We start from the raw sequence: 26,923 nt of genomic DNA on the forward strand, positions 1-26,923 counted from the left end.
TCTCTTTAGACAATAACGATTCCCCCAAGGAGTCACGACCGGCTTCCCATACCAGCAGTGACTGCCGAAACTCCACATTGAAGTCCGTCTAGTCACTACCCAGTCACCCATAAAGGACCGACAAAGAGTTGGGAACCTAGGACCGGCCTCTCTCCCCTTTACTCCAACTCAGCCTTCGGCTCGGGGTCGGAAGTAGGTAGAAATTACCCTCGGTGTTTGTTCCTGCATACTCGCGGGTGGCTGGCCAAAAGTTCCATCCAATTTGATTTTCATTTTACATTGCACAAGTCACAGGTCTGTCTACCCGCGGGTGAGCAGTTTCTTCCTGTTTTCAGTATTCTTTCCTTATATTCTACCTCGAGCTACCCGCGGGTAGGCTTTTTCTGTGGTAAAAATTTTGAAGTTTATATATGAAAAGCCTACCCGCGGGTAGCCAGAGGCAGAATACAGAGGAACAAAACTGAGAATTGAAAGAAATTGCTTACTCGCGGGTAGACACCGGGAAGATTGGACAGCAGGATTTTCTCAAAAGAAGATAATAATAATAAAGGCGAATTTAAAATACAAAGACAAACGACGCTCTCCAAAGTTTCTGGATAGAAGAGCTCCATAGATTATTGTCTTCTTCCGCATTATGATCATTCAGCTCCGAGATATGGGAGGAAGGGGGGAGGGTACGACAGTGCGGGCCCATGAGGCTAATATAGGCGCCCAGCTCCACAAGATGGGAATCGCGTATGGATGGCATCTGCTCGGCAACAGTCTCGTCTCTCCCAACTAGTATTTTCTGGAGATTTTGCACTCTTCCCCGTGTTTCCTCGACTCCCGGCAGAATACGTGCTACCCGGTCGGACAAGATGGGAATAAGGCGGTCATGACATGCTTCAACGTCACCATCACCGACTTGCCGCCGACTCTGTCGAACAGGGGTGGTGGATTTTGCGGTGGAATTCACGCCCGTGGCAGTGCGTGTGCCAACATATTCACAATCCTCGAGGAAGAAGGTTGAGGCAGGAAAAGGGTAGTGGTCGGCCAGACCACTCCCCCAACCTTGGCTACGCCGTTTTGTCGCTACGCCCTTTTTGCTTTCTGTGAACGCTTTGGCATTTTGGGAACTAAAGAGCTGTCTAGACTCTCTACTGTGGACTGCACTCTCTACTATGGCCCGCCTCAAGCGCGTTGTCCTCTTCATCGTCATCTCCACATTGGTCATCTTCATCGTTCCCCTCTCCGCCGCCATTCCCATCTTCATTATCCGACCATCGCTGGACTCGTCTAAATGTCCTCACCGTCATCCTTCTGAATTTATGTCAAATTCCAACTCCAACTCGTGGTCCGCATAAATATTTTCTTTGGCAACCGCATTGGCTCATGGCAAACCGATTCCCGGTCGCCTGGATACATGGCATGGATGTTGGACAGTTCTCATCGTCGTGTTCATCCGAATCCCAACCGCCCGTGCGTCTCTCCTCCCTTTGTTGTTGAAGGTGGCCGAATATAGGGCTCTGTGTGGCACGACGGCCTGTAAACGGCATGATTATCTCTATCGGGGACGGCTTGGAGGTCCCCACATGTTACGGCTCTGTTGGCGGGTGATACCGCCATCATCGCCGCCTGATTCAGTACGGCGAGGCTCGAAGAATACATCTATCACTTTTCATCTACCGGCTTTTGTGCGGAGTCGGCAGAAGCGGGAAGGAGAGGAATAACAGAGCCGACCAATTTAGCCGGTAATTGTCGCGCATGCGCACTTGCGTGGGAGGATAAGTCCAAGGACCTCTTTGGACTCGGCGCGATGCGCCAAGTCTGACTTGTTTGAATAAGGAAACAACAGATCTAGTTCCCTCCAATTACGGACTTCCACAAAGAGTGACATGTTGCTCAATTTTTGCCCTAATCAAAGATGCAATTGTGTGGGAATGAGTGTTATTGAGCAGGAAGGGAATTTCCTGGGAATGAAACGAATGAATGACGCTGACTTGGTTCGGTGGCAGCTCCGAGGCAGCTGGCAGCCAGCCAGCCGGGCCGCCAACAAATTGTGGTCAATTCTTACATGACCAACAGCTGGTGCTTGTCACGCGTAGACTGCGTCACGACTCACGACCGGCAGGAGCACGAGGGTCCACGTGGCAAAAACCTAGCGCAGGAACCTGCTACGTTCATTAGTATTGGCACGCTCCGCCCTACCACGCTATAGTTTGCCAACCATTCCAAGTAATGTGAGAGTTGTAAAAGGCATGTTGTGTACTGCTCGTCGGCTGGGACCCCGGTGCGCATACGCCCTGCATAGAACAGGTCCGCGCACAGGAGTCGGCGGATTGTTGACGAGATATCATGATTCTAGTGACTGGTGCAGTCCGTGTAGCTTAGTGGAGACAAATCTTAAATACTGATGATGTGGACACTTGTTTTGAACGAATGAGACTAGGAGTGGTAATTCGTAGTGTTCGGGCGGGAGATGGCCAGCATGACGAAGGCTGCAAAATTTGTTGGTTGGACATCTCGGCAAAGTACTGAAGCTTCTCATGGGAAGTTGTGATGCTTCCACACTGCCTGACGCGTCGCGAACAGAAAAGCAAAATACAAATAATAATAATAGATGACTAATTAAAGTCATGATTTCAAAAGCTTAGGATAGCTCCTCATCCTTTTCTAGATGATCTTATACCAGGGTCGGTCCGCTCCGACCTGGGACAAGGTCGATGCACTGTTGGCAGCACCTTTGTATATGAGGGAGCTTTTTAGTATCGGAAGAGAGATTGGCGATGTAATGGCCAGTATTATGAACAGCTAGAGGTAGGATATATTTTTTTTTTCTCTTTTCCTTTTGTTTTTCCATAGAGCATGTAACAATAAATTCATAGATGGAGCTGCCCATGCTCACCAAGGCCATGAGATACACCCCTCCCCATCACACATCTCTACCTCTCATCACCTTCTTGTCGATCCTTTCTCCGAGCACACAATGCGGCAAAGTATTGCTCTTAATTTAGATGAAGCAGTTGCCGCTGCGCAGCCCTTCATGACGTTCCCAAATACGAAAGTTGTCGATGTTTCACAGCAGTTTAAGGAGAAACTCCAGGTTCTAGAGAGCCTCATGACCAAACTTCGTCGCTTGCGATCAACCTTTAACGTGTCGGAGAAACCGGATCAAGATCCTGGACAAAAGGCTACGTATTGGTTCAGTTGCCCACAGCTGGGACAAGTTGGGACGATTGTGCACAGGTAATTTCCTTTTTGGAATAGAAGCGGACATTTCATTGGTGGGCTGGTCGTATTGATCTTCGGGTTCTTCCGTCCCGCGGCTTGACCCACCCAAGCCATGGCAGCCCGGATGTGCCGCCACCAGTATCGCCGCCCATTTCTCACACCCAATTCCGGTATCATCGTAACTCCCAGGCAGTAAACCATACCTATCAAGCTACAGAGTATCACAGACCTCGTAGTTATTTGTAGATAGTTTTTCATACCACCCTGGTTGAATATCAACATCAAAAATTACAAAAGTTACCAAAACTTTGGCCGTAATCCATAAGGGAAGGAAGGAGCGAACCGAACCACAGTAGAACCCAGCATCCACGCAGAAACTTGTTCGTGTCAACTTCGCGTCCGCTCGTGTGCTATTTTCTCCTGCATTCTACCGAGGGCGCATGTTCCATATTTGAAAGCTCCCTCGTGCTCTTTTCCCTTTCTTCTCCTACATACAGGACACACGTTCGACCAGAAAAGACTTGTGCCGGCCGCTTCTCCATGAGATTGTTTCCTGCTCTCTTTTTTTCTTTCTTTTTTCTTTTCTCCAGACATCGTCTTCTATCGCAGACGCAATTCCCCCATAGGCTTTACAGAGTAAGGAACCAATCGACTTCCCTACGTCCCAGGTTTACTTTGCACATCACCATGCTAATCCACTTCCCAGCGCCCTCTTCCCAACATATTGGTGATCCCGTCGTGAATAAAGACGACTAGATCTCATTTGGGACTAGTCTTGTTCACTCTAGTTAGTCTATGGCTTATGTCCATCGTATTTCAGCCACTCTAATGCCATTCATAGCGTCCCCTGCCTCCTCTGCTTTCTTCGCCTCTCCCTCCGCAAATAACCTCGACCGGACCTCTTTCGAGGCCAGTCTTGTTATTCTGGTAAGTCTCTACCCTGAGTCCATTGTATTCTAGCCGGTCTAATGCCCTTCTCAGCTTGGACCAGATCTCGTTTGAGACTATTTGTCCTTCTCCCTCTCTTCACTCCCCCTCCTCTGCTTTCTTCGCCTCTCCCTCCGCAAATAACCTCGACCGGATCTCTTTCGAGGCCAGTCTTGTTATTCTGGTAAGTCTCTACCTGAGTCCATTGTATTCTGGCCAGTCTAATGCCTTTCTCAGCTTGATCCATCTCCTCTATCTCCGTTCACTCCCCCGCCACAGATAACGAGTGACCAGATCTCGTTTGAGACTAGTCCAGTTTATCTAAGGTAAGTCTATACATTGTGCTCACCGTAAATATTATTGTACTAACGCCTATACTTGCTTTGTCTAGTCAAAATGTCGAACCAGCAAAGCCAAGGCAAGACCAAGACGCAGGAATGCGCTCTGGTTTGTGAGGGCTCCTCCGGTATGCGTGTGATCGGTGGCCAAAAGATCGGATACCCTGCCAATCACCGAACCATGTTCTTCTGGTCAAGCCAGCCCAGCAAGCTCCCATGTGTCGGTATCCGAATCCTATTCCCCAGGTCCAGCAATCCCAACGTCTCCTTCTTCGGGTTGGACGGTCGTCCCAATGCTTACCTCGGAATTGAAGTGAGATTACACGTTGGCACGTGGACCTCAACTGCTGAGAAGCTTGACGGCGAGAGACTCGAGGCCCTTCCGAAACGAGCTGCTGAGAAGGCCGGTCCGATGTGCTTATTGAGATTTAAGCTGAAAGATGGCCAAAGCGCGTCGGTTGAGGGTATCGGTCTCCCCTTTGATGCCGCAAACGACGATGATGATCAGGTTGTCAACCATGGACAGCCTCTTGACGGAGTCCGCACGCTTCGGGACATTTGCACGCAGACAGAGTTCGTCGTGCTTTTCGGTGGCTGTATGATGATTCCTAGAGGAGAAACTTGTTTTCAGCAGGACTTCCCTAAGATCATCAAGCCCGTATTTCCATACAGCACTGGGTATGTATCATATTAACCCCCTTCCAGTGTTTAATTAATTTTAATTAGCTAACTTCAATGTTTCTAGCAATTGGTCCATGTCCCGCTACGGCCAGGAAATCCCAACCTCCGCTGGCAGCCGCAACTACGCTCTGACCTATAGGTTTGACGATCGTCACGACTACATGGTCAGCGTTTCCCAGGGGGTCGTGCAAGACGTCTTCCAGTTGGCTGAGGACGTAAGGGCTATCCGCCAGAGGCCTGTGGAAGTGATGTTCCTGCGCACCTGCGACAGAGCCGACAACGTGGCTCGCGAGTTTACGGTCCTCATCTGGCACGGATTTACTGTATGTGGTTTGCATTGATTGTACCCTTTCTATTAATCACTTTTGTTAACTATCCAATAGGAGCGCGATTCCTTCTCGCCTTCTCTCCCTCGCCTGCTCTCGAAGGACACACGCCTCGCCCTCGCCTTTGGTCTCCCGCCGCCGCACGTCATGCACGACGACTCAGAAGAAGGAACCAAGGATACCAACTTCTGGGAGGCAAGGCCTGTTGCCATGGAGAAGGAATGGTCCGATGCCGAATGCGACATCGCTGTCAGGATCCGGCGCCCGCGACAAAAGGATGTGAACTCCGCGACGATAAACTGCCCAATCCATGCGTACGATAGCTTCGCGGATGGCAAGAAGGTCGGGCTCGAACCAGGTAAACAACAATATTACCTGAAATTCGATGCTGGCCTTCACGTCGCTCGACGTCGGGTGGAGGCCGCCCACGCAGCCTTAGAGGAGGACGAGGACGAGGATGAGCTCTGCGAAAAGCAGATCAACCACATCCTAAAGAAGGACTTTCAGACTGGCTCAGGATTTCGATCCCTGTTAGGCAACACCACCCTGGGCTCCGCCAGCCATACCACAGCAGACGGCGTTGAGTCCCTAACGACCTCTCTCGACGCTATGGCCATAACTGCTCCCCAACCTCCAACACCTCCCAGTCCTCTAACGCTCCCTCATATCGACATCTTCGGCTCCGTTAATGGCCACATCTCTGCCGCAGTCACCAAGAGGGTTAGTGACGAAGCTCGCTTCAAGAAATACCTCGAAGTCACTCGCCTTGGCATCGTGGCCATAATTGGCTTCGCAGGCTCCGGCAAGACACAGCTGCTTGCCCTGACTGCTAGGCTGTACATGGGGCATCCGGACATTGGCAAGTTGGTGTGTAGTGCCCCGACTCACGTGGCTACTAACAACTTCGCCAATCGCCTGCATCGAATCTGTCAGGACATCGCGAAGGAGACCAGTTCCAGGTCCCCGCTGGTTGTCCGTGGCTACGCCGTCCGAACGGAGGTTGCAGCGTTCATCAAGATTGCTGCTGGCAACTCGAAGGGTGCAGAGGAGGATATTGTTGACCCCTACAAGACAGGAAGGTGGTCGCTAAACCTCTCGCCATGTGAGTGGCTTCTAAAAGTTGTTGCATCTCCTGGCTTTTCCCTCTCCGCCACCGACGCCGACTGCCTCCACACCCTCCACCACCACATCCAAGACAGCCGCAAGTTCGAAGGTCTTCGCCAGTTCGTAGCTGGCAATATCTCCTTTGGTGAAATTGAAAGTTACACCAAGGAGGCGAACACTGAGACACCGTTCGAGATGGTACGGGGTCTCATCGAAGACATCATCATGCTTGCAGATGCAGTCTGTGCAACCCCCTTTGGCCTAAGCCAAGCCCCTTATGCGAAATTCAACCGCACGGAGGCCAAGGGTGTTGTGCTGGATGAGGCTGGAGCGATGCTTCAGGCGGACGCTCTGCTTGTTTGGGGTCGGGGCTGCCGGCCTTGTATCATGGCTGGCGATCCGAGACAGTTGCCGCCCACTGTCATGACCCACGGCGAGACCCGCAATGGCAAAGTCGTGAACATGTTCTCTGAGTTTGCAAAGCTGTCTCAGCTAGAGCATGTGATGAGGATGGGGTGGCCCTGCTTCGTCCTGAACGTCCAGTTCCGGATTGTTGCGGGCTCCTTTGACGTCGCACGGAGCATCATCTACTCTGACGTCGAGGATTTTAAGTACGCGGCTAAAGCTGCAGTGTCCGCCAACCCCGTTGCCGCTAAAGTGGAGACGTGGGTAAAGTCGGCGTACCACGCCCCCGCATCCCCGGCAGACAAGATTTTGCCGCTGTTTTTCGATTGCGTCGGTTCGAAGTGCCTCCAAGACGAAGAGGCAAAGTCCCGCTACAACCCGCAGCAGAACGCAGCTGCAGTCCGCCTCGTCGAGGGCCTCCTCCGCGCCAACCTCGGCCTCAAGGGGTCTGATGTTATCATTATTACCCCTTACAGGGCGAATTTCGATCGACTTCAGACCGCCTTTAGCCAGCACCCACTCCCTGTCTGTCGAGACGTAGTCATTAACACTACAGACTCCTTCCAGGGTCGCGAAGGCATGGTCGTGGTCTTCGTCCTGGGCGTCACCGAGGAGACAGGCCCACTCTTTGTTGCCGACCACCACCGCATTTGTGTGGGCCTTACGAGGCAGATCGGTGCCTTGTTTGTCGTTGGCGACATTAATACCCTTCGGCCCCGAGGTAAAAACGAACCAACGAATCCGCGGAATAACACTATGAATGCGCTCCTAGGCTATTTCCGAGACACAAAACGGATTGTCCACGTGGATGCCTTGGGAAACAGGACCAACCCGCCTGCGCGTCCCGGTGGTGTTGGTGGTGTTGGTGGTTCCGGGGGTGTTGGTGGTCCTGGTGGTGTTGGGGGCGGAACTGCCCGCCCTCGTGAAGGTCGTGGTCGAGGTGCTCGTCCTGGTGGAGGCGGTGGGAAGGGAAAGGTTTCGGCTTCTGGGCAGGGCAGTGGGGGACATGCGCGAGGTGGTGGCAGGGGCCAGAGCAGAGGCCAGAATAGGGGTCACTGAAAATCGTGCCCGGGCTGATGGGTCAGATTGATTTCGGGTAATCATATTATGTCTCTTCGTCTTGCACATCGTGATCTTCCATTCTTCCCAGTAAGTTAAAGTGAGCTGTATGGTGTTTATCACCCCTCGAGTTTCAAAACTGCTTGGCCCGCCTCTCCATTGACGCCTTTCAACTTGCCATCGACTGGACGAAAAGTGGCGGACGACACTTCAACTTCTCATTCCTTCTGCACACAGAACCGTTGGTATATTGACAGGCCGGGCAATTGTAATGATGTTACCCGTCGGTAGCAACACGCCTAGATAACGATGGGCTTCTGCACATGGTCCCAAGCAAACGAGGGTTCGGAGTCTAGTCGCAGCATCCCTAGTGAGATTTCAGCTTAGACAGAGAACCCAGCGCCGTTCCCAAACTTCCTCCTTTATTTCCCAAATGCTTCACCGCATATTGGGCTACCGAAGGCCTATGCTCTAGTTGCGTGATTATCCCGCTCACACCCTCAGCTCATGTAGTGTTGTAGAGCTTGCCTTCCAGTCCTGTCGAAATCCTCTGCTGAGGTACTCCTGGCAGCACTCCTCCCGCCATTGTACTTCCTTGCTAGGTTGGGTCTGCCGTCGTGTGGCTGTGTATGCATTTCCTCTCCCAAATCCTTTTTCGTCATGCGCGGAAAGAAGTTTTTGTTTCTTCAAACGTGCATCCCACGTCGTGGGGCCGTTTTTCCGTGGAAATCTATTTAGTTGCTCGGCCATTCAGTAGATAGAGCGTTCCTTAGTTTTTGGAGAAGAGCGGAATAGAAAATTCGACGGCATCGCCCCAATATATCAACAGGCACGCATTTCCTCTTGCGTGTTTTCCCTCTCATCTTCAAGTCACAGGAGAAAATCCTACCGAAATCGAGTACGCGGGTCTTTCACTAGAGCACGCAGTTGCCAATCAACCGGAAATGGGTCGGAATTGTTGGCGGCCCGGCTGGCCCATGGCCACCTGGCCGAGAGGCCGTTTTCCCTACAAGTAGTTTTCCTCGGTATTGTTCCCAGAGGTAAACCAAAGCCACGTGACTGATCCCAGACAACTTGCATGCAGGCTGAGCAGAAAAGGAACGCGGTCTAGCTGTAGTAACCTTTCAAACGGTGTAAGATTTATTAAAGTCAATCTGGGCGATTGTGCCGAGTTTGGTGGTCCGTCTAACATCAATTCTCTGATCTACTGCATCAAGTGGCTGATTGGGTTGGATTGGGATCCGGTATTCCATACAGAACACGCGCCCATATTTGATTCTCGCCAGGAGGTCTCTGTTCTGTTGCACATCCACCCCCGAAACGCGGCTGGCACTCGCTTCTGCATGTGCAACGGCCTTTTTACAGTTGTATTTTGGGGAATCCCACCACAGCGAAGCAGACTTCCGTATGTGAACTCGTAGGAATATAAGTTTTCTCAATTTTTTTTATTTTATTTTATTTTGTTTTATTTTTTTTTTTTTTTTTTTGCCCTGTTCTATTCCGCGTTTCCTCCTAGCGGATCTCTGTAGAGGGTCTAGAATCTCACATATCAAGGGTAACCGGACGCGGTTCTGCTTAGTGATTCGGTTGAGGCTGCGGAAATCCACGCACAACCGCAGCTTGTCATTCTTCTTACGGACAAGCAATATATTGGGCACATGCAGAGCTGCTGCCTGGCTTGACCGACCCTAATCAATCGCGTTCCCCGGGCATTTTCACATTGCCTCGCGCTTCTTCTCTGCTAGGGGGTAGATTAGTCCCCAGCGAGGCGTCGCACCTCCATCGAGCTCGGGGTATACTAGGGCCGCTGGATGGCACGCAGAAGGCAGATAAAGGTCGTGGTAGTGTGCAGCGCCCCTTCCAACCCTTTCTTCTTTCCCCATCTTCGTGCGATGCATCCTGCCGTGTACCTGGTGACTGGTTGTCTCTGTCCGGGCCGCCTAGGGCCATAGGCTGTAGTCCCTGAACGCGTTATCTGGAGGTCCCTCCATTGCAGCGTAGCCGGTTGTACCGCATCTGCAGGGTCAGCAGCCATTGTAAAGATATGAGGCGCCTTATTAGCACTATATTTAATCTCCTATTTCTTCCTCATAGACGCTATTGCATCAAGAGTGAGGGAGTACACCCGTTTGCAACTTTAGATGAAAAGGTGGATGTCTCCAGTAGTAAGCTAACATATCCGAATTACACAATCGACCAAGCCTGGGTCGAATCTTAGTAGCGTATATCACAATGTTTTTGGCTCCAGTCGAATCGTAGCCCATGTCCTTGCAACTCCATTACTTGTCCAGTACGAAGTACATATGGCGTAATAACTATTAAATAATTGTGGAAGGAGCTATTGTTGTATTGACTAGATAGGAAGGAATTGGTCCTTCACTGCCTTCCGTTTTATATTGGAAAGAGTGGGCCAATTCCATGGAAATTATCCTAGTAATTTCTTCCTTGCCGAAACAGTTTCTACGTCACAAACCCTAGCCGAAACCAATTTCCATTCCCAAAACGTTTCCCTTTCTATGGTGCGACTTCGGAAGACCCTCTGCCGTCTAAAAAGGCCTGTTTTACAGTGGTATTTTGGGAATTTATATCCGACGGTACTTCGTATTGGATTGTCCGATCAGGTCCGAGCTAAGTTTTGTTTCCATATCCCTGCAAATATTCCAACAATAATGTTCAATTCCGCCCCCATGTCCCCCCAATTTTCACTCCACTCCCATTCCAAGCTTCACCTCCTCGACTGCAAATTTCTCTTTAACCGAGGTTCTGCCAGCCCACCAACTTCAGCTCCTTTAAATTTATTTACCACCACAATCCATCATCATAATCATCACATCACGTCATCGCCAAGCCGAGCCTGTTTCTGTCAAATGGAGCGTGTTTCCATCGCCATCAAGCAGTCTTTCATCAAATTCTACCATTGCAGCTACAACAACAGCTTCCATATGGTGGCTTTTATCCCTTTTCTATTCAACTTCTATTGAGAGTTGACCAGCGATATCTTGGCAATTCCTTCTACAATTCCATCCATCAATCTGGGTGGTTTTTTCCACATTTCTGTTTGACCTCTATTGAGAGTTAAACGACCGATATTTTCACAGACGCGGCGAGAGAAAATATTCCCAAATCTGCAAAATATTTGCCTGTTGGCAGAACCTTAAGATGTTGGCATATAATCCCCTAATTGATATCGATTTATTTGCGCTCATAAGACAAGCTGCTGATAATAAGTTCAGATCATAGCTGCTAGCAATTCACTAAGCACCTGCATCCCATCTGCCAGGAGATCGAAAAAGAGAGCAGCTCCAGGTCGCCGCCGGTTGTCTGAGCCTACGCAGTCTAAACCGAGGTTTCAATGTTCATCAAGATTGCCCACGGCAACTCCAACAATATAAAGGAATCTTTGAGCTCTACTAAGAGCTGACCAACAATATTTTGAAGTGCGACGAAAGGAGATTCTGTTTCTTACCGGTCGGCGGTCTTCGAGCTCTATTAAGAGCTGACCGACAATATTTTGAAGTACGGCGAAAGAAGATACTGTCTCTTGCCAGTCAGCAGTCTTTAAGCTCTACTAAGAGCTGACCAACGATATTTTGAAGTACGACGAAAGAAGAATCTGTTTCTTGCCGGGCAGTGGTCTTTGAGCTCTACTAAGAGCTGACCAACAATATTTTGAAGTACGACGAAAGAAGATACCGTCCCCTGCCGGCTGGCAGAACCCCAGAAGAGTCGACACAGAAGTCCCCCGGTTGAAACTGTGAGAACAAAGGTTGTTCACACGAAAGCAAACCAACGAATAGTGCCCTATTTGGTCCTAGGTTCGGCAGCTCACACCGGACTTCCTTTGACCTCATGAGACGACCTCCTGATGAGGCTTCTTGGATAAGGAATATGGGGAGCTAAAAGTGGCTCCAGGAGGGATCATCACGATGAAGGCTGGGCCAGAAGGTAAGATCAGCACGCACAACTCACTAGTTCGCTCTATCGCTCACACCATACAGGATCCCCTCCTATATTGCAGGCTATATCTAGTCACGCCACATCCAGGTCAGCCCCAGTTTTAAGGTCTCTGTATCTCGCACTATTCCTTTGGAGATGAGTACACTCAGCCGCTGCTAATAGCCCGAGGTCTCATTGACACATTATTCTGTCCGAGATCCGGTCTGTGCAACCCCCTTCGATCTAACTCAAGCCCCATATGCTACATAAACTATAACCGCGATGAGGTCAAGGGCATTGTGTTAGATGACGCTAGAAATATGCTTCGCAGCTAGGGCTGCTGTCATTTGCATCATGGCTGGCGATCCAACGCCACTGCCTGTCCTATCCTACTGCGAGACCCACAACAGCAATGGCATCGACATGTTCTCCGAGTTGGCGAATGTACTACAGCTTGTGCGCACGTGGTGAGCGTGTGGTGCCCCTGCTTCGCTCTAGACGCTGATGAAGCCGCAGTGTCGACTGAGTCTGACAGAGGCCGCCTTGTGGCAAGGGGGCAGCGTTGTGGGAGAGCTTTATAGGGCGCGTGGGGGCGTGGGCGGAGCCGTGTTGGGGTAATTCCAAGCTGCCGCGATAATTCATTGACTCCGGTTCATTGTACCATGGCTACGAGTCCCTGTGCTCTAAGTTCATCTTGATAATTGTTCTCTAAGATTACAATAACTCTTTTCAGCAGGAATTGGAGCTAAATCTACTTTGTGTAGGGACAAATATTCAATGTTAATAAGTCAGAGAGGAATGAGAATGGGTAAGAGTTGATGCAAGAGAAACTTGAGGGATGGAAAGGACCAAATGAAAGGAGCTTCGTGCTTTGCAGCAGACCTAGAGGACTGGTAAATAAGCCCTGCAAAGGCCTTGTTATTCCTCTACCCCTCAGCTCCTCTATCCTTGAGATGTCCTAGCTAGGTCAGGGAAAGTTGGCGGCAAGACAGGCAAGATGAAGCAGAAGGAGATATAAGAGTGAGGGCTTGGAGCATATCTAGTGCTAACAGCTGATGGACAGAGAGTGAAAGAGTGAATAATATCTTAGCTTCAACTTAAGGAGTATGTCAAAGAGCAAGTGAAGGAGCAAGTAGGGTAAATGTAAAGTAATAGAGTGAAAATGAAAATATCATATATCATACACATAATATGAACAAAGGCTGGTTAAGAGACGATTATATTGTAAGGTGAACAAGGGGAGAAGGAAGGACTGAGCAGAAAATGAAAGTATTATGTGTCCTATATTAGAATTTCCTATGGAGCTTGGAAAATATGGTATTTGAAATAGTGCAGCCTTTGGGAACCTATCTGATAGAAGCCAGCTACATGTTACTAATAAAACTGGTTCTTCTAATTAGAAATACTTGCTTTACACTTCTATGTCTCGTCTACCGTTTTTTTTTTTTTTTCTTCTTTTTATCTTTTTTTTTAATCTCTGAGAATTTTGTAAGCCTATCCGTTGTCGCGGACCAAGTTTCTTGAGCTCACGAGACTAGCTCCTGATAATCCGGAATCCAATGTAACTTTTATGGTCCAGTATTTCGGCGAAGTAAGCGCGTCGGCGAGGGATCGTCACGATGAAGTCGGGTTGATGTCATGAATCTTGCAGATCCGCACATGTACCGCATTAATTCGAACATGAACATGTTGATCGTAGTGTCGATGCCTATTTGGGTTGATTACAGTAACACTTGGTCCTGAATCTAGACACCTCCCTACGAAATGGACCTCCACCATTTCGTCACTGTGACCCTTCCTTGTTTCCTGTAGTCTGATAGGTAGCCACCTCAGATCCGTAAGCTTTTAAGGCAAGTGCCTTAGTAATTCCTTCCCATGATTCTCTCCCACCATATCCCGAATCCGCACTACCAGCCCCTCGTCTCGACATCGTCACATTTAACCACAAAACGCGTCGATGATCAATACCGCCGAGATGGCTACGTCTTTATTCGCAAAGCGAATATCTCCTGCCGTCTTCGGGCGGCGCATAGTTTTCCACCACCAACGCTATTTCGGCGCATCGGCCATCTTCATGGCCCGAATCTCGGACGCCATCAAGCAGGACCACCAAGCGCTGCAAGAGGCCCATGACAACATTATCGCGGCCAAGGACCCAGAAGAGAGGATTCGCTGGCGCAACCTATTTGCGTGGGAGCTGGCGCGTCACACCATCGCGGAGGAGCTATTAGTTTACCCTGCATTTGAGAAGCACCTCTCCGACGGAAAGGACTTAGCTGCAAAGGACCGCGAAGAACACCTCCTAGTAAGAAGGGGCTTACCCTTACAGCCCACGCCGCAGGCATACTAGTGGCTATACTAATAACTTTGCGCTTTCGTGTCAGATGAGAAAGGAGCTTCAGGAGTTACAAGCCATGACAGCCGATCACCCAGAGTTCATTGCCACCCTCAGCAACCTGTGGGGAAATTTCAGACAACACATCCAAGAAGAGGAGCATGAAGACATCGCCGCTCTCGAGAAAGCCATCTCAGCCGACGAGTCGGACGCATTGGTCAGGAGCTTCCAGCGCACCAAGATGCTGACGCCAACGAGGAGTCATTCAAGTTTACCCAGCAAGCCACCGTTCGAGAACATTGAGGCGTTGTTGGCGGCGCCTTTGGATAGGATCAGGGAGCTGTTTGCGCAATATCCAGAAGAGAAATCGGCAATGTGACAGTTTGGACAGTGCTGTGGGAAGCTAGGATGATGTATGACTGTGATGGTTATGACTGGAAACTCGTGCATCGATTAGGACATAGATAAGCCGCAGACCATGGAACAATATAAATTGAGCTACGTCTTTATTGGGGAGACGGCGAGGCACGTCCATGCCCATGTTTCTCTACGGATCACCTCCATGACGCATTCACTTGAGTTACCTTCATCCCTCCTCTAACATAACGCACTGCATCGCTCAGTAGTTTCTCAGGCTGGGTTTTTGGGAAATATCAAGCCTCGTTTAAACGGGGGCTCGTTTAAATCCACTTATGGCATAGCAGGTCAAGATGTAGGCTGGACACGTTCACTCACGAGCCAATCCAAACCCAATTCCTCCACTGTCTCGTCCGAAACGATAACAACCCGATTGCGGTTGGCTAGACTCCATCGGCCGTGAGGCTTTTCGATGTTTATCAGTTATGTCTTTGAAGACAAGTGTATTCTCCGAATCGACCATAGACAGGTTTGATATACATTCCAGGAGCCAGGTCGATGAATCTCTGTTGACTCTCTGACTTTCGCAATCGGTCCAGTTTTCTTGTTCTTCTTCTTTTCCAGGAGGCATGCGCTCCTCCTGTAACTTTCGCTTGAAGGCGGCGTCTCCGCGAATGCCCTCGTCCGGCCTTCGTAGTCCTCAGAAACTTGCTTCGGCTGCTCCTCATGCCTCGTCGGGACCTCCTTGGGGTCTCGTCCTTGGCGATTCTCCCTTGCGACTTGGTTCCCCTAGTGGTCTTATTCTTGGTGTCGAGTTTTGTCTTGGGCCTTAAGGTAGTCGTCGTATTGGTTCGCTTGTTGCGGGTTCGATTTTCTTGGTCCTAAGGACAAATGCCGCACTACCATAATCAGGCATGATGACTGCGTGCAAGCGAGTACAGGCCGGCCCCATGCCGGGGCTCTGTAGTCACCACCTTTTCGTTTTCGGAACGGCTGTTCAGCAGCGTCAAACAAAAGACATCGAGTGTTCATAGCTAGGTGCCCAGCGGCACCAAAATGAATCCTTGATGCGGAGAAAGAGCTTGACAGCCGTGTGCTTCGAAGCGCAGGAAGAATCCTTGAGCCCACCCCCAGACCATCTGTCTATGGGTATTTAGCAAGTCAACTCTGCAACTGGCTTGTTGCTATTTGGGGTTATCTAAACTCCCTGTGATTGGAAATGAATCGTAGAGTATCTGAAGTACATAGGATATCCGTCATCGTGAAACAGGACGATGGCCCACATTCCATGCCTATACATTGTCTACATTCCATAACTCTTCAGTGAGACTTTGTAACCGCTTAAAACCTTTGTTTAGCCTCTAGTAAGAGGGAGAGGGGATAGTAGGTAGAGGGGGAAGGGGGGTTGAAATGGCTTTTTAGGTTTCCAATGATCCTCTTGATAATCCATCGCCAGTCCTATTACGCGGCAGCGGCCGATATCACATAGAACGGAGAGGGGCAAGAGCCCGGTAAACACCTATGAATGACGGCTCAGGTGCTATCGCAAGCCGATACGAGTCTCTATTAGGTGATGTACTTGGAATGTTTTCCGAGGTAGGCTAGGTTGGCAGCCAGTATCGATCGGTAGTCTGATGGCGGAAGACAACGTCTCACTTAGGAGAGAAGGGCCATAGTGAACCCCTTGGGAATGCACCTCTGGTTGCGGAGAGCCGGCCTTGAGATCTACAACTGAGAACGGTGCTGTAAGGAACAAGCTGCGGGGAATGGAGGAATCTGCTGCAAGCCATGAATTAGAAAGTGAGAAAAGGGCGGTGTTCGATGTAAGCCAAGTAGAGAGGACGCGATGAGCAGATAAGTTGAGAAATTACATGTACCTCCTCATTTCTGGTAGAATTGCCACGGCCCAGGTCGTATAAGGCGCAGGCAATGAAATAGCGGTCTCGCCCACCCTAACCATGGTCGGCCAGTCCGGAGATATTTAATATGCCATTACTTGCGGTCGACATGTGGTCATTCCCTTCACATGACGGTCATCCTGATCTTCGGCCTGAAACAAGATCTAGTTACATGTTATTCCTGACAGATGAATGAAAAGTAGAGGAGATGCACGCAACTTACAGGGACATTAAGCAGCCACTTGCATAGGAACGGGTTGAAACCTCACCACTCATGGTGAATATTTCCGTTGACAACGGTAACCGGCACCCAGAAATCCTGCTCAGTGTACAGAGAAGACGCCAATCCACGGTGAATATTTCCGGTAACCGGCACCCAGAGATCCTGCTCAGTGTACAGAGAAGAAGCTAATCCACGGTGGCCAATTCGTGTTTAAAAACAGATTCGGCGAATGGATGGTACGAGGGAATCCATGATCAGCGCGATGGGGGACGTGACGGGCCTTCCCTTCAAAGGAGCTACCTTGATAAAAGCGCAAACCTCATCCTGCACTGCATCCCCCCACCCCTTCACAACAACTGAGGGAAGCCAGTTTCCTTGGCAATGGCCTGTTTTTCGAGGGTTGTTCCAGTACCGTCCCCAATGGAGATTCCGCTTGTTTCTGCATGTTGAGTTTGTTCATCTGGTTGGTGTCTCATTTGACGCCAATGCTACTGGAGCTATTATCGATGACGATTTTGATGTGGTTCCCGCTGCGGGCGGTCGTCCACATGTACTATAGTCGGCTCTTAAAGCTTCTTCATTTATCTTCGGGGCCGTCTCGGCATATCCTTTGGGATGGATATTGCGTCATATGTATATATGTGATGGAAAAGGTACACGGGCAAAAAGATATCGATTACAGGAAAACGATATCCTTCCCGCAGGTAAAAGGGTGCGCCCTATGTAGCGTCCGCTAGCTCTGGCCAGCCGGGACACCAAAAGCTTCCGAGGGGTCTTCCGAAGGGTTTTCGTAGCGCTCGACCGTTTCGAACTAGCTCTCGGGAATTGCCGATTAGGGACCAGGCTCTATGTTCGGGGAAAGGGTCAGATCGGAAAGAAGTTCTTTGAAGAAGAGGGTCGATGTGAGAGCTCACCTCGTCCTTCTTTCGAGTCTTGGGGGCAACCGAAGAAGTGACTTTAGCAATGTATGGGGATACCGCATGCGTGGTGGTCGAGGTGAGATAGCGGAAGTGCAAATCTTCGGGTTGGATGGGATCGAGAAGAAGGGTAGACAAGAAGGAGGTCTTGAACTGTACCATTTCGGTATCTTCTCCGTCGACAATGCTTGGTTTTGCTGCCTTCGGGGGCCGAGTCGTCCTTCTGTTTGGGGAGTCGCTCTCTATCTGCAGTTGTAATAACTGTAGGAACAAACGTTGTTGATCAGGAAAAGGAAATGTTGGAAGAAGTTGTGCGGAGCCAGGCCCAGCAGTGGAACGATATGGTGCCTGGCGCAGTCGATTCGACCGAATTTCCGTTGGCCCATCCCATTATTTTACCATATCACTTTATTTAGATAAGTAGTATAATCGAGAATGGTAATGAGAAGCTAGGCCATTGATATTTAGGGAAGCAAAGGCACAATCAATAAAGCAACAGAACGATACCAGTATACTTCCCTTAGAACCTGCTTTCTTTACGAAACTAGGGACTTAGGTCCCGTTCCAATTTCTATCAGGACGGTCAGAACGTTGGCGATAGCTCTCTGAGGGTTCTCGCCGTTGACAATTGGTCTCCCCGTTTCAATGCCACTTAGGTCAGACCCTGATTCGGGCAGAGGGGCCTCACTAATCGCCCATGGACGAGCCTTCAGTTATCACTTTACCTAGGCCCGCGAGAATGATCGACATCTCTTATGTGACTTGTGTAGATCAAGATTGTCGATTTGATATATCAGATTGCTGCTGAGTACATCGTATCCAACAATTACCGTCTTTCCTTCATGACTGAGGCTCATTGTATCAACAAGCTTGTAGTCGACACTCCCGATCTCCACTTCAGCGCCACGTTCCCAAAGTGGGCAGCTCAGCCCTTGCCTTTGCTAGCCTTCCAGTCCATGCAGACAGTATGAGTGCTAAGTTCCATGTCTCCGGCCCTCTTGATAACAGCGTAGAGCTGCGTATCTTTGTGTTGAATAAACACGAGGAGAATTTGGACTTGTTCCTTAGCAAGCTTGCTAAACGCCTCTGGATTCGACTTTACAAGCTGGAGTTGATGTGTTCGATGAAGACCTTAATGAGGCTGCGCGAAGGCGTGTCATCCATATGAAGGTCCCAATTTTATTGACATGGGCTCGGGATTCGTTAACAACCCCTATAATCTTCTCATCTTAAACCTGGAGGATGGCGACGCACCACCGGCGTGTTATGGATCTACCTGGAAAGGCAAACTTCAGACCGCTCATGTTGCAGGCGCCGAACGAGGGTTTACTGAAGAAGATCTTCTGGGTTAAAACAAGTTCCTCCCACTCATAGCGGCAATGTGTTGTTGTGTTTGTACGTGGTCACGTGGTGTTTGACGAATCGACGTTTGAAGCCCAGCTCAAGATTGTCGATTCTGACGTAAACATCGTTGTTGACTTGCTGGCTGTTGGGGGAGCCTCATTGCGTTAAAACACGCTCCTCACTCTTTTGGCCGTCTAGGGAAAGTATTGTCTTATGGGCAATATCGGGGCGATTGAGAGGGAAGGCGCGCCCACCTTTCTCTTTATCGCTATATTAGGATGTATTTAAGGAAAAATAAAAGAAGTGGCGAATCGGTGCGGGCCAGCTGAAAGGCCATTACCTCGTGCTCGACCAAGGTCAGAGGCAATAACAATTGCCCACAATTTCTTCCTCTTCTATTCCTACTCCGCCGTGGGGAGATACGGTTGTGCCGGGCCGAGGACCGAAACGAAGTACATCAATTGATATCAATGCTCAATGTCCACAAGCTTTCCGAGTTGTGGCTTCGTCAATGTTAGATGTCTTTCGGTATTGTGGCTAATCCTGGAGTGCGTTAGAACCTGTCTCCGGTATTCTGTTGTGACGTTGACGTACCTCGATTCAAAAAGAAACAAACAAGTAATCTCGGTTTGATGTGCCCTTGTAATAGCCACATGCCTGCCGCCACATCTTCAGCAGATGTTTTGTGCCTTCGGGCTCCGCGACGACCTTTTTCTTGTCATGTAGGGATGATCAAACTGATCGCTTCAGGGATCGCCATGCTCAGAGTTGGGAGTCCTGGTGCGAACTAGGTCAAAAAAATGACTACGTCCGCCTCATTTGACTGTGTCGGATCAACCGCTCGCACGTCGGCTCTTCCCTTAGCCGATTCGCCCAAATCGCGGACAAGGGGGCCGTGGCTGTTTAGAAGTGCCGTACAGGGCGACGATTATGATAGTACCAGGCTGGCTGGGCTCTTGCGGTCGACATATTCAACCCGGGATGTCCTGGTGCGAACTAGGTTAAGAATGACTGTGTCCGCCTCATTTCCTTGTGCTGTATCCGCCATTCGCACGTCAACTCGCAGAGGGTCACTTCTCCTTGACGCCGCTACCAAGACTGCTTCGAGGATGCGAGTTCAGAGTTGAGGTTAGAAAAATGACGAGAATCAGATACTTTCAAGTAAGCTTATCGTCCAAAAACCTTATCCTTCATGTCTCGCCATCCATTAACCCTTGGAGGCTAGATGTGTATAAGGCGACCACGACAATTGCATTCCTCCCACATCTTCAGCAGATACTTCGTGTTTTCAAGCTCTGTCCCCACCTTTCTCTTGATCATATGCGGATGCATCAGGATAATCTCTGCTTGTGGCACACCCTTGTGATCGCAACATTTAGCCTGTGTAGATCGTCTATGAAGCTGGGCGTCCTTGTACAAACGAGGTCGAGAATGACGACATCCGCCTTATTGCCCTGCGCTGTGTCGACTATTCGTACATCCACTCTCCCTTAGCCGATTCACTCAAGTTATGAACAAGTAAGCAGTAATTGTTGATGGTGGTTCGGTAGGGGGCGATTATCATGATTGTACCGGGCTTGTCGACTTTGTTGACCCATCGGAATTCAGTGTCGGCGAGGAGTTCCTTGGCCCGCTTCATTGCCCAGTTTGGAGTGTGAGCTTTTATAAGATTTGATTAGGTGAACGAGCATGTGAGGCTCCTAACCTTGCTGCGTGTTACCTGTGAACCCCTCGAGGAAATCTCGGAGATGCTGAAGGGATTTGGGGTACTGTTCATCGGCAGGGATCTCTGTGTGCATACGGCCAGCATAGAACAGCTCGGATGGCAAAACCTCAAGGCCACCGTAGGAGCGGTGATTAATGTAGAGATGATTTCGTAGCGCACCCACCCGATCGGCACGTTCCATTGTGCCAGTGGTCAACCGCTTGAAAAACGGTACGTCTGGGTGACACGTCCGAAGCTGAAAGGTCAGCCAATTATTGTGCGTGTACCTTTCTTCCTTTTAGTCGGTGTCGGGCTCACGCCTTTGTACGTGCCCAAGGCATGGCACATGGGTGAGAACTTAAAGATGGCCTCGATGGATCGACGCTTCCAGTCCGTGTTGGAGTCGAAGATTTGCTTGACGAAGCTCTCAACGAAAATAATTCGGTATCGGTTGGCGTTTTCTGTGGCCGTGGACCATGCTAAATAAGCGCTCCACCCACATCGGAAATGATCAGGAAAGGTTGATTTGTCATCAGTGGCCTCAGTGCCGAGTGCAGTTGTTAAGCTTGCGGCGACATGGCATCTTGGCCTGGCCACCGGTCGGAGCTCTGAGAAAACGAGAACCGCTCGAGTTGTTGAGAAAAAAAAAATTGAGGACTGAGTTGCTGGGCTCCAGAAGTTTGGGGAGACCACATCGAGTCACATGCTTCCATCTCAGATATCAGGAGCTGCACTTTCCCTGAAGGCAAATTAAATAATTTACAAAGTATTCGATTCATGTTTCTTTTGCAATTCTAGAGACAACTGCCTTTTCGGGCAAGAGACTCCTCTGGTAGGTTTAGAATTGGAACGAGCAGAGCCAAATGATGCTTCCAGAACCCACTCCTTGCGTCGAGATTCAGAGAACCGAATTGGAACGGCCTTGGATCACAACTCACGGTCGAGAAGGTATCACGACACAGCAGCTGAGGCACTAGTGGTTTAGTGGTAAAATTGGTCGTTGCCATCAAACGCAGCTTCGACTAGCCCCCGGTTCGATTCCGGGCTAGTGCATCTGATCGATCAATTGATCAATTGATCTTTCTTTTTGCCATTTCTTTGGCCGCCTCTTATTTTTTTTCCCCCCTTCTCCCTCAAACGCCCAACGTAGCGTAGTGACGGGAATGGTGGAGCTCCCAATTTGATATTTTTTACTTTGGCGCCGGTGGACACACGGCCCTGAACACGCGATGTCTCTTGCTTAGCGATCTGCTGAATAGCCCTTCCAAAAGCGAAAAGGTGGCGACGATAGGACCCTAGCCAGAACTGTCCTTTGTTATCATGAATGCTACTTGTATTGGTGAGGAGACGTAAATGGCACTGCTCTGTGGGGTAAGAACCTTTGAGTGGTTGCATTACTTTAGTGGGGTGACCTACCAGGGTGACTGCCTTGACAAATGAAACCCAATTTCCTGCCGAAGAGAAGCGACGGTGTGGGGAAATCGTCAATCTACAGCTCTAGCTCTACGGGGCAAATCTTAATATTATTACTGGCTCACTAAGTTTCCTGCTGGACGCTTGGGACTTTGTCTCGGAATGGAGCAAGAGGAATGAGTAACTCAAACTAGCGAGGCGCGACGACCGGCTCTCTTGCTCTTCCGACAGTCTTGCCGGGCTCCTCTGGAGGTCTGGAGATCGCTAAGTCAAGGGCTCAAGGCCCGAGAATTGAGGTGATGACCTTTCGTTTGAAAGATCCACGACTTCGAAGATGAAGACCAACTAAAAAGCTTGAACGATCGGACGAGGCCCAATCTGGCCTAGTAACACGCCCCCCCAGCCAAGCTTTAAGATAGACAAAGGAGAATCCCCCTGTCCAAGGAAGTGCCAAGGACGCGCCCATGCCTGGACTCGCTCGTTTCGCAAACCGACAGTCAGTACGAAGTAGTCCGCCATCCTATCTATCATCGCACTGATATTCGCGCCTGTCAGCACCATACTGATAAGTTAATGCCATATTACGTCTGGCAGATGCAAGTTGGTGCGAGGGGGAAAAGAAAATACACTAGTAACACCGCCTAACTGCGTGCAGAGACATATTTGGCATTATCGACTGGCTTCCTATTAGGAACGACTTTCGGATTGATTGGGCTCGCAGAACGTGGTGACTATTCTGCAAAAATGGCCTGTGGGTTCCGGAGAAGGAGGTATTGCTTAAGAACGATCTTGGGCACGGACCGCCCCCAACTTTTAAAAGAGATGCCGCTTGGAGGGTCGTGGTTTCACCTCCTTGGGAGGGTACGAAGTAGAGCCGTCGGGCTCCATTATGCGCATCTGGAACGCACGATAATAGTACTCTGAAATGGGTGTAGAGGGCCTGTTTTCGCCTCTCTTCGTTCGTGTTGGATTCTACTGTGACCAACTTTCTCAGCCATCATCGAGAATCGGAAGAAATGGCCACTCATGGAGAACAGCCAACGTCGTGATTTGACTGTTGATAGAGATTGTTCGCGACAACCCCGAGCAAATCTATGGTGTGTGTGCGTGCAGTCCGTGCCGATGCGGCCGTTGGTGCAGATCCGTGCGTGGCCTCAAATCCCCTCCAAATGGGCTGGTCATTCGGAGCTTGCAATCAAAGTGGCCTGGACAGAGATAATCTAGTAGTAACGTTCATCTATGGACTACCGAGGTGTGGAGTGTCTTAGCCTCAATGATCTTTCTCTCGCCACGGGCACGAAGCATTCTGAAAACCAATTGGTGAATTAGCCCCTGCACATGTTGAATTGCAAGAGGTTACATGGAAACATTTGCCGACAGAACCAGTCCCACACAAGGCTGTCCCTCTCACCGAGGACTGCAAGCGGACAATGCCCTCGTGCCAAGAGCTCGGAAGCTTGCAGAACTTTTGCTCTTAGTGTCCAGCTACCGACCTAAGCTCCGCTTCAGGTGCCATCAAGTCAAATTAATCTTCGTTAAAATTTGTTCAACGTGCCCGCTAACTGAGCTGGGGAAAGCGGTAGTAGTGTAGAGGAGGAAGCTTGTAGATCGATCGATGGAGACTGCCCAAGTCTCATCACCCTAATTTTGGCCTAGATAGCGTCATATAGGATTATTCTAGAAACAGAAGGCGTAAAGATCGCCGACAAATCGAAGACGTACCCTCTTCAGAATTGAGCCCTGGGCACTGCGATGCGTCAGGAATAATCCCCCGACTAAGGCCAACACTACCGGCCTTTCCTCGTCGAATCGAATCACTGCCATCCAACATGGTCGACCGAGCAAGCCACAGCTGAGCCATGCATCAGAAATCGTCTCGAAGAATCCTCTGCCTCAGGTGAAGGAGGGGGAAGTTCGCCATCAATTGGTGGTCTTCCTGTAACTGAGTGGAGAACAAGCCCAATTTAGGTTGTCAGAATATCAATATCCACAAGCGCTCCGGAGTGCATCAAAACGGGAAGGTGCACCGGTTTGGGGCTATACCCAGTTTAGCTTCATTGGAGAGTCAGGACTGAAGAGGGCCGATCATTTTCTTGAGTCGAGATTTCTGTGATGTTCGAGATGCAGCACTAGGTTGGTTTTAAGACCAGGCACTGATTGGGGAGCCCTGAGGTGTGCGTTGGGGGAATTCTCCAACCATCCCAACTGCAGGGCCATCTCCTCAAATCCCCTGTATTTTGATCCCTCGCTTAGCCCAGACTGTCGGATTCTATCATCGACTGTGGAATGGTACCATGCCTTTACACGTACTTGGAATAGGAACAGACCCATCGGACCCATAATTGAAGACATCAAGAGTCGCATCATCTCCGTCGATCGAACCCACATCTAAGGACAGTGGCCAATGGCTCCGTCATCCAAACGAACCGTTCGCAATCAATTTCCAGCTACGAAGCCCCCATCCACTGTATTAAGAATTTGGCCCTACCGGCCCTTGGCGACCCTCTGGTTTCCTTCCGGCTCGCTCCCACCCCCAGCTGCGTCAATTGCTCCAGTCTTGACCCTTCTTTTTGGGCCGACCATAAAATAGGTGTAAATTTTCGACGGCCGAATTGTACGGCTCTGCGAATGTAGCTTATCAGCCACGTCCACAACGGACATGAACTATCTTGTCTGGGCGTGATGATTGATCTTTCTAATTTCGGGTTGCAACACCTGAGACGAGCCAGTACGCAGACGTGACAGAGCCATTTCATCTCAGGAAACCGACTCACCCCCGCCGATGCTCTCGGAGACTCGACATTCTTCACTTCCTTAACCACGGACGATTGCGTCTGGTTCTTCTCCCTAAATGTCGAGAACGGCCTCACAAGAAAGTTCAGCTTGGTCTCAATGTCGCTTGGACGACTTGGCGTTAGCTCTCGACACCGGTGACCCAGTCTGGGGAATGGCAGAGGTCCGGCGTGTCCAGATTGATAGGCCGTGGGGCTGCATCGAAATCGACACCGAAGACAGGAGATACGGGTGGACCAATAGTGCGCTGGGAGGGCAAACTACTCGGGCAATTGTCGATGTTAGTTTTTGCGTGTGCAGCCCTTTCTTCGGCGAAACTTCCGGTTTGAGAGAAGGCGCCCCATATTCTATGCCTCGGTTTGTGCGCCACAATCCCACATCAGGGCGGAACACGACAGCTCAGTAAAGCCAGGCCGCATCCAGAGAAACGTATCCTGGCCGAACGCATGTGACGCAAGGCGGGCCCTGCGCTGACAAGAAACAGGGACATTTTGACATCGAGCGATGATAAAGGGAAAGTTCCTCCTCTCAACGTCGTGCACTGGCTTTCAAATAGTAATGTCAAGCCGTTGAATATTTTTATGCCACTTAATTCTCTCTTAAATCACGGACGTCTCGTCGTCTGAAACAACTAAGAACGTTCGAGGCCGCGAGGCACACTACTCCTCTGAGACCTCGATATGCACATCTTGACACCATGTACGACCGTGGGCCCCAACTTCAGGCGGTGTTCATCTTTCTGCTCGTCCTCTGCGTCGTGACGGTTGCACTCCGCTGTTACACCATGGCGTTCATTGTCAAAAGACTTGGCGTTGAGGATTGGCTGGCAATTGTGGCCCTGGTACGATCCCCCAAGCGAACGTCCCCGCCAACTTACTTGGCGCTTCATGTTGCATTCGATGCTCTTTTTTGAGATTGCCAACGGCTAATTCGAAGGCGGCCAGATCCTGTATGTCGTTTACACATCGTTTGCACTGCTCTCAGTCAAATATGGAACAGGACGGCACCTCGCCGCTGTTCCCCCAGAGGATCGGCCAGTAGCATTTATGTGGAGGCACTTCGCCACCATAGTTTATATCGTCATCTCGACTCTAACGAAATTCATCGTGGGCCTGCTGCTGCTCCGCATCTGCTCTCACATCCGATGGATGAAAATTTTCATTTGGGTGATGCTAGTAGTCGTTGGCGTCTACAATGCGTTTTATTTCTTCCTCGACATCTTCTCCGCGCAGCCCGTCGAGTACTACTGGCTACGTTTCGCCCCGAATCCGCCACCGGGGCATGTGAACGATACGAAATTCGCGATTATACCGACCTTCATCGCGTCAATTTTAAATATCATCGTCGACTGGGCCCTAGCTATCCTGCCCATGATCCTTCTCTGGAAAGCGAAAATGGATCGCCGGACCAAGATTTCGGTTATCATCGTTTTAACGATTGGTTCCATGTGCGTGCAATCCCATGATAGCAAGCTAAACGCACACTTGCCGCGTCCAAAAATCAAACGACTAACATTATACCCGCACAGAGCATCTGTTGCCACGATTGTTCGTCTTCCCTACGCAAGTCAACTCCTTCAGAATGATGAGTACTTGTACAACTTCACCGACTTCGCCATCTGGTCGACTGTTGAGATCGGCTTGGCACTCTCGGCCTCCTCTTTGGCTACGCTCAGGCCGCTCTTCCGCAAGCTAAAGATCTTGTCGAGCACCCAGGGCCATGGGATAAGCCACCAGAATGGTGATGGCAAACCCCATAGTTATGGCCGTCTCGGTCGCCAGAGCGCCCAGCTCGCGCCCCATGCCGATCTCGAGAGTCCCCAAGCAATACATGATGCGACGCCACACGCCATATATGGCCATAGGATCCAAGGGAGCGGTAGAAGAAAGTGGGAGGATCCAGAGAGCGCGTCTGAGAGCGAGATCTGCATGGTTAACCTTCGGACAAATTGA

At 50.0% G+C, this 26,923-nt stretch overlaps 5 protein-coding genes across 5 annotated transcripts; 3 read left to right on the forward strand and 2 right to left on the reverse strand.

Moving 5' to 3' along the window:
• Positions 1–3,897: 3,897 nt before the first annotated feature.
• SAPIO_CDS1448 (uncharacterized protein) lies at positions 3,898–8,050 on the forward strand (the record flags this gene model as incomplete). Its single annotated transcript, XM_016784719.1, has 7 exons — positions 3,898–3,937; positions 4,052–4,137; positions 4,202–4,321; positions 4,449–4,463; positions 4,546–5,153; positions 5,221–5,479; positions 5,540–8,050. The coding sequence occupies 7 exons, from the start codon at positions 3,898–3,900 to the stop codon at positions 8,048–8,050; spliced, it is 3,639 nt and encodes a 1,212-aa protein (XP_016645476.1).
• A 5,911-nt stretch (positions 8,051–13,961) lies between these two features.
• On the forward strand, positions 13,962–14,700 carry SAPIO_CDS1449 (Hemerythrin HHE cation binding domain protein; the record flags this gene model as incomplete). Its single annotated transcript, XM_016784720.1, has 2 exons — positions 13,962–14,291; positions 14,371–14,700. 2 exons carry the CDS (start codon positions 13,962–13,964, stop codon positions 14,698–14,700), a joined length of 660 nt encoding a protein of 219 aa, XP_016645477.1.
• Positions 14,701–17,532: 2,832 nt separating this feature from the next.
• Positions 17,533–17,878, reverse strand: SAPIO_CDS1450 (uncharacterized protein; the record flags this gene model as incomplete). The annotated part of the gene is made up of 2 exons (XM_016784721.1): positions 17,533–17,610; positions 17,714–17,878. The coding sequence occupies 2 exons, from the start codon at positions 17,876–17,878 to the stop codon at positions 17,533–17,535; spliced, it is 243 nt and encodes an 80-aa protein (XP_016645478.1).
• A 2,650-nt stretch (positions 17,879–20,528) lies between these two features.
• Positions 20,529–20,967, reverse strand: SAPIO_CDS1451 (uncharacterized protein; the record flags this gene model as incomplete). Its single annotated transcript, XM_016784722.1, has 2 exons — positions 20,529–20,719; positions 20,781–20,967. 2 exons carry the CDS (start codon positions 20,965–20,967, stop codon positions 20,529–20,531), a joined length of 378 nt encoding a protein of 125 aa, XP_016645479.1.
• A 4,701-nt stretch (positions 20,968–25,668) lies between these two features.
• SAPIO_CDS1452 (Uncharacterized protein) lies at positions 25,669–26,923 on the forward strand (the record flags this gene model as incomplete). The annotated part of the gene is made up of 3 exons (XM_016784723.1): positions 25,669–25,812; positions 25,916–26,418; positions 26,500–26,923. The coding sequence occupies 3 exons, from the start codon at positions 25,669–25,671 to the stop codon at positions 26,921–26,923; spliced, it is 1,071 nt and encodes a 356-aa protein (XP_016645480.1).

This window comes from Scedosporium apiospermum (genome assembly GCF_000732125.1).
Source record: "Scedosporium apiospermum strain IHEM 14462 chromosome Unknown SEQ_SAPIO_0066, whole genome shotgun sequence".
NCBI classification, from domain to species: Eukaryota; Fungi; Ascomycota; class Sordariomycetes; order Microascales; family Microascaceae; genus Scedosporium; species Scedosporium apiospermum.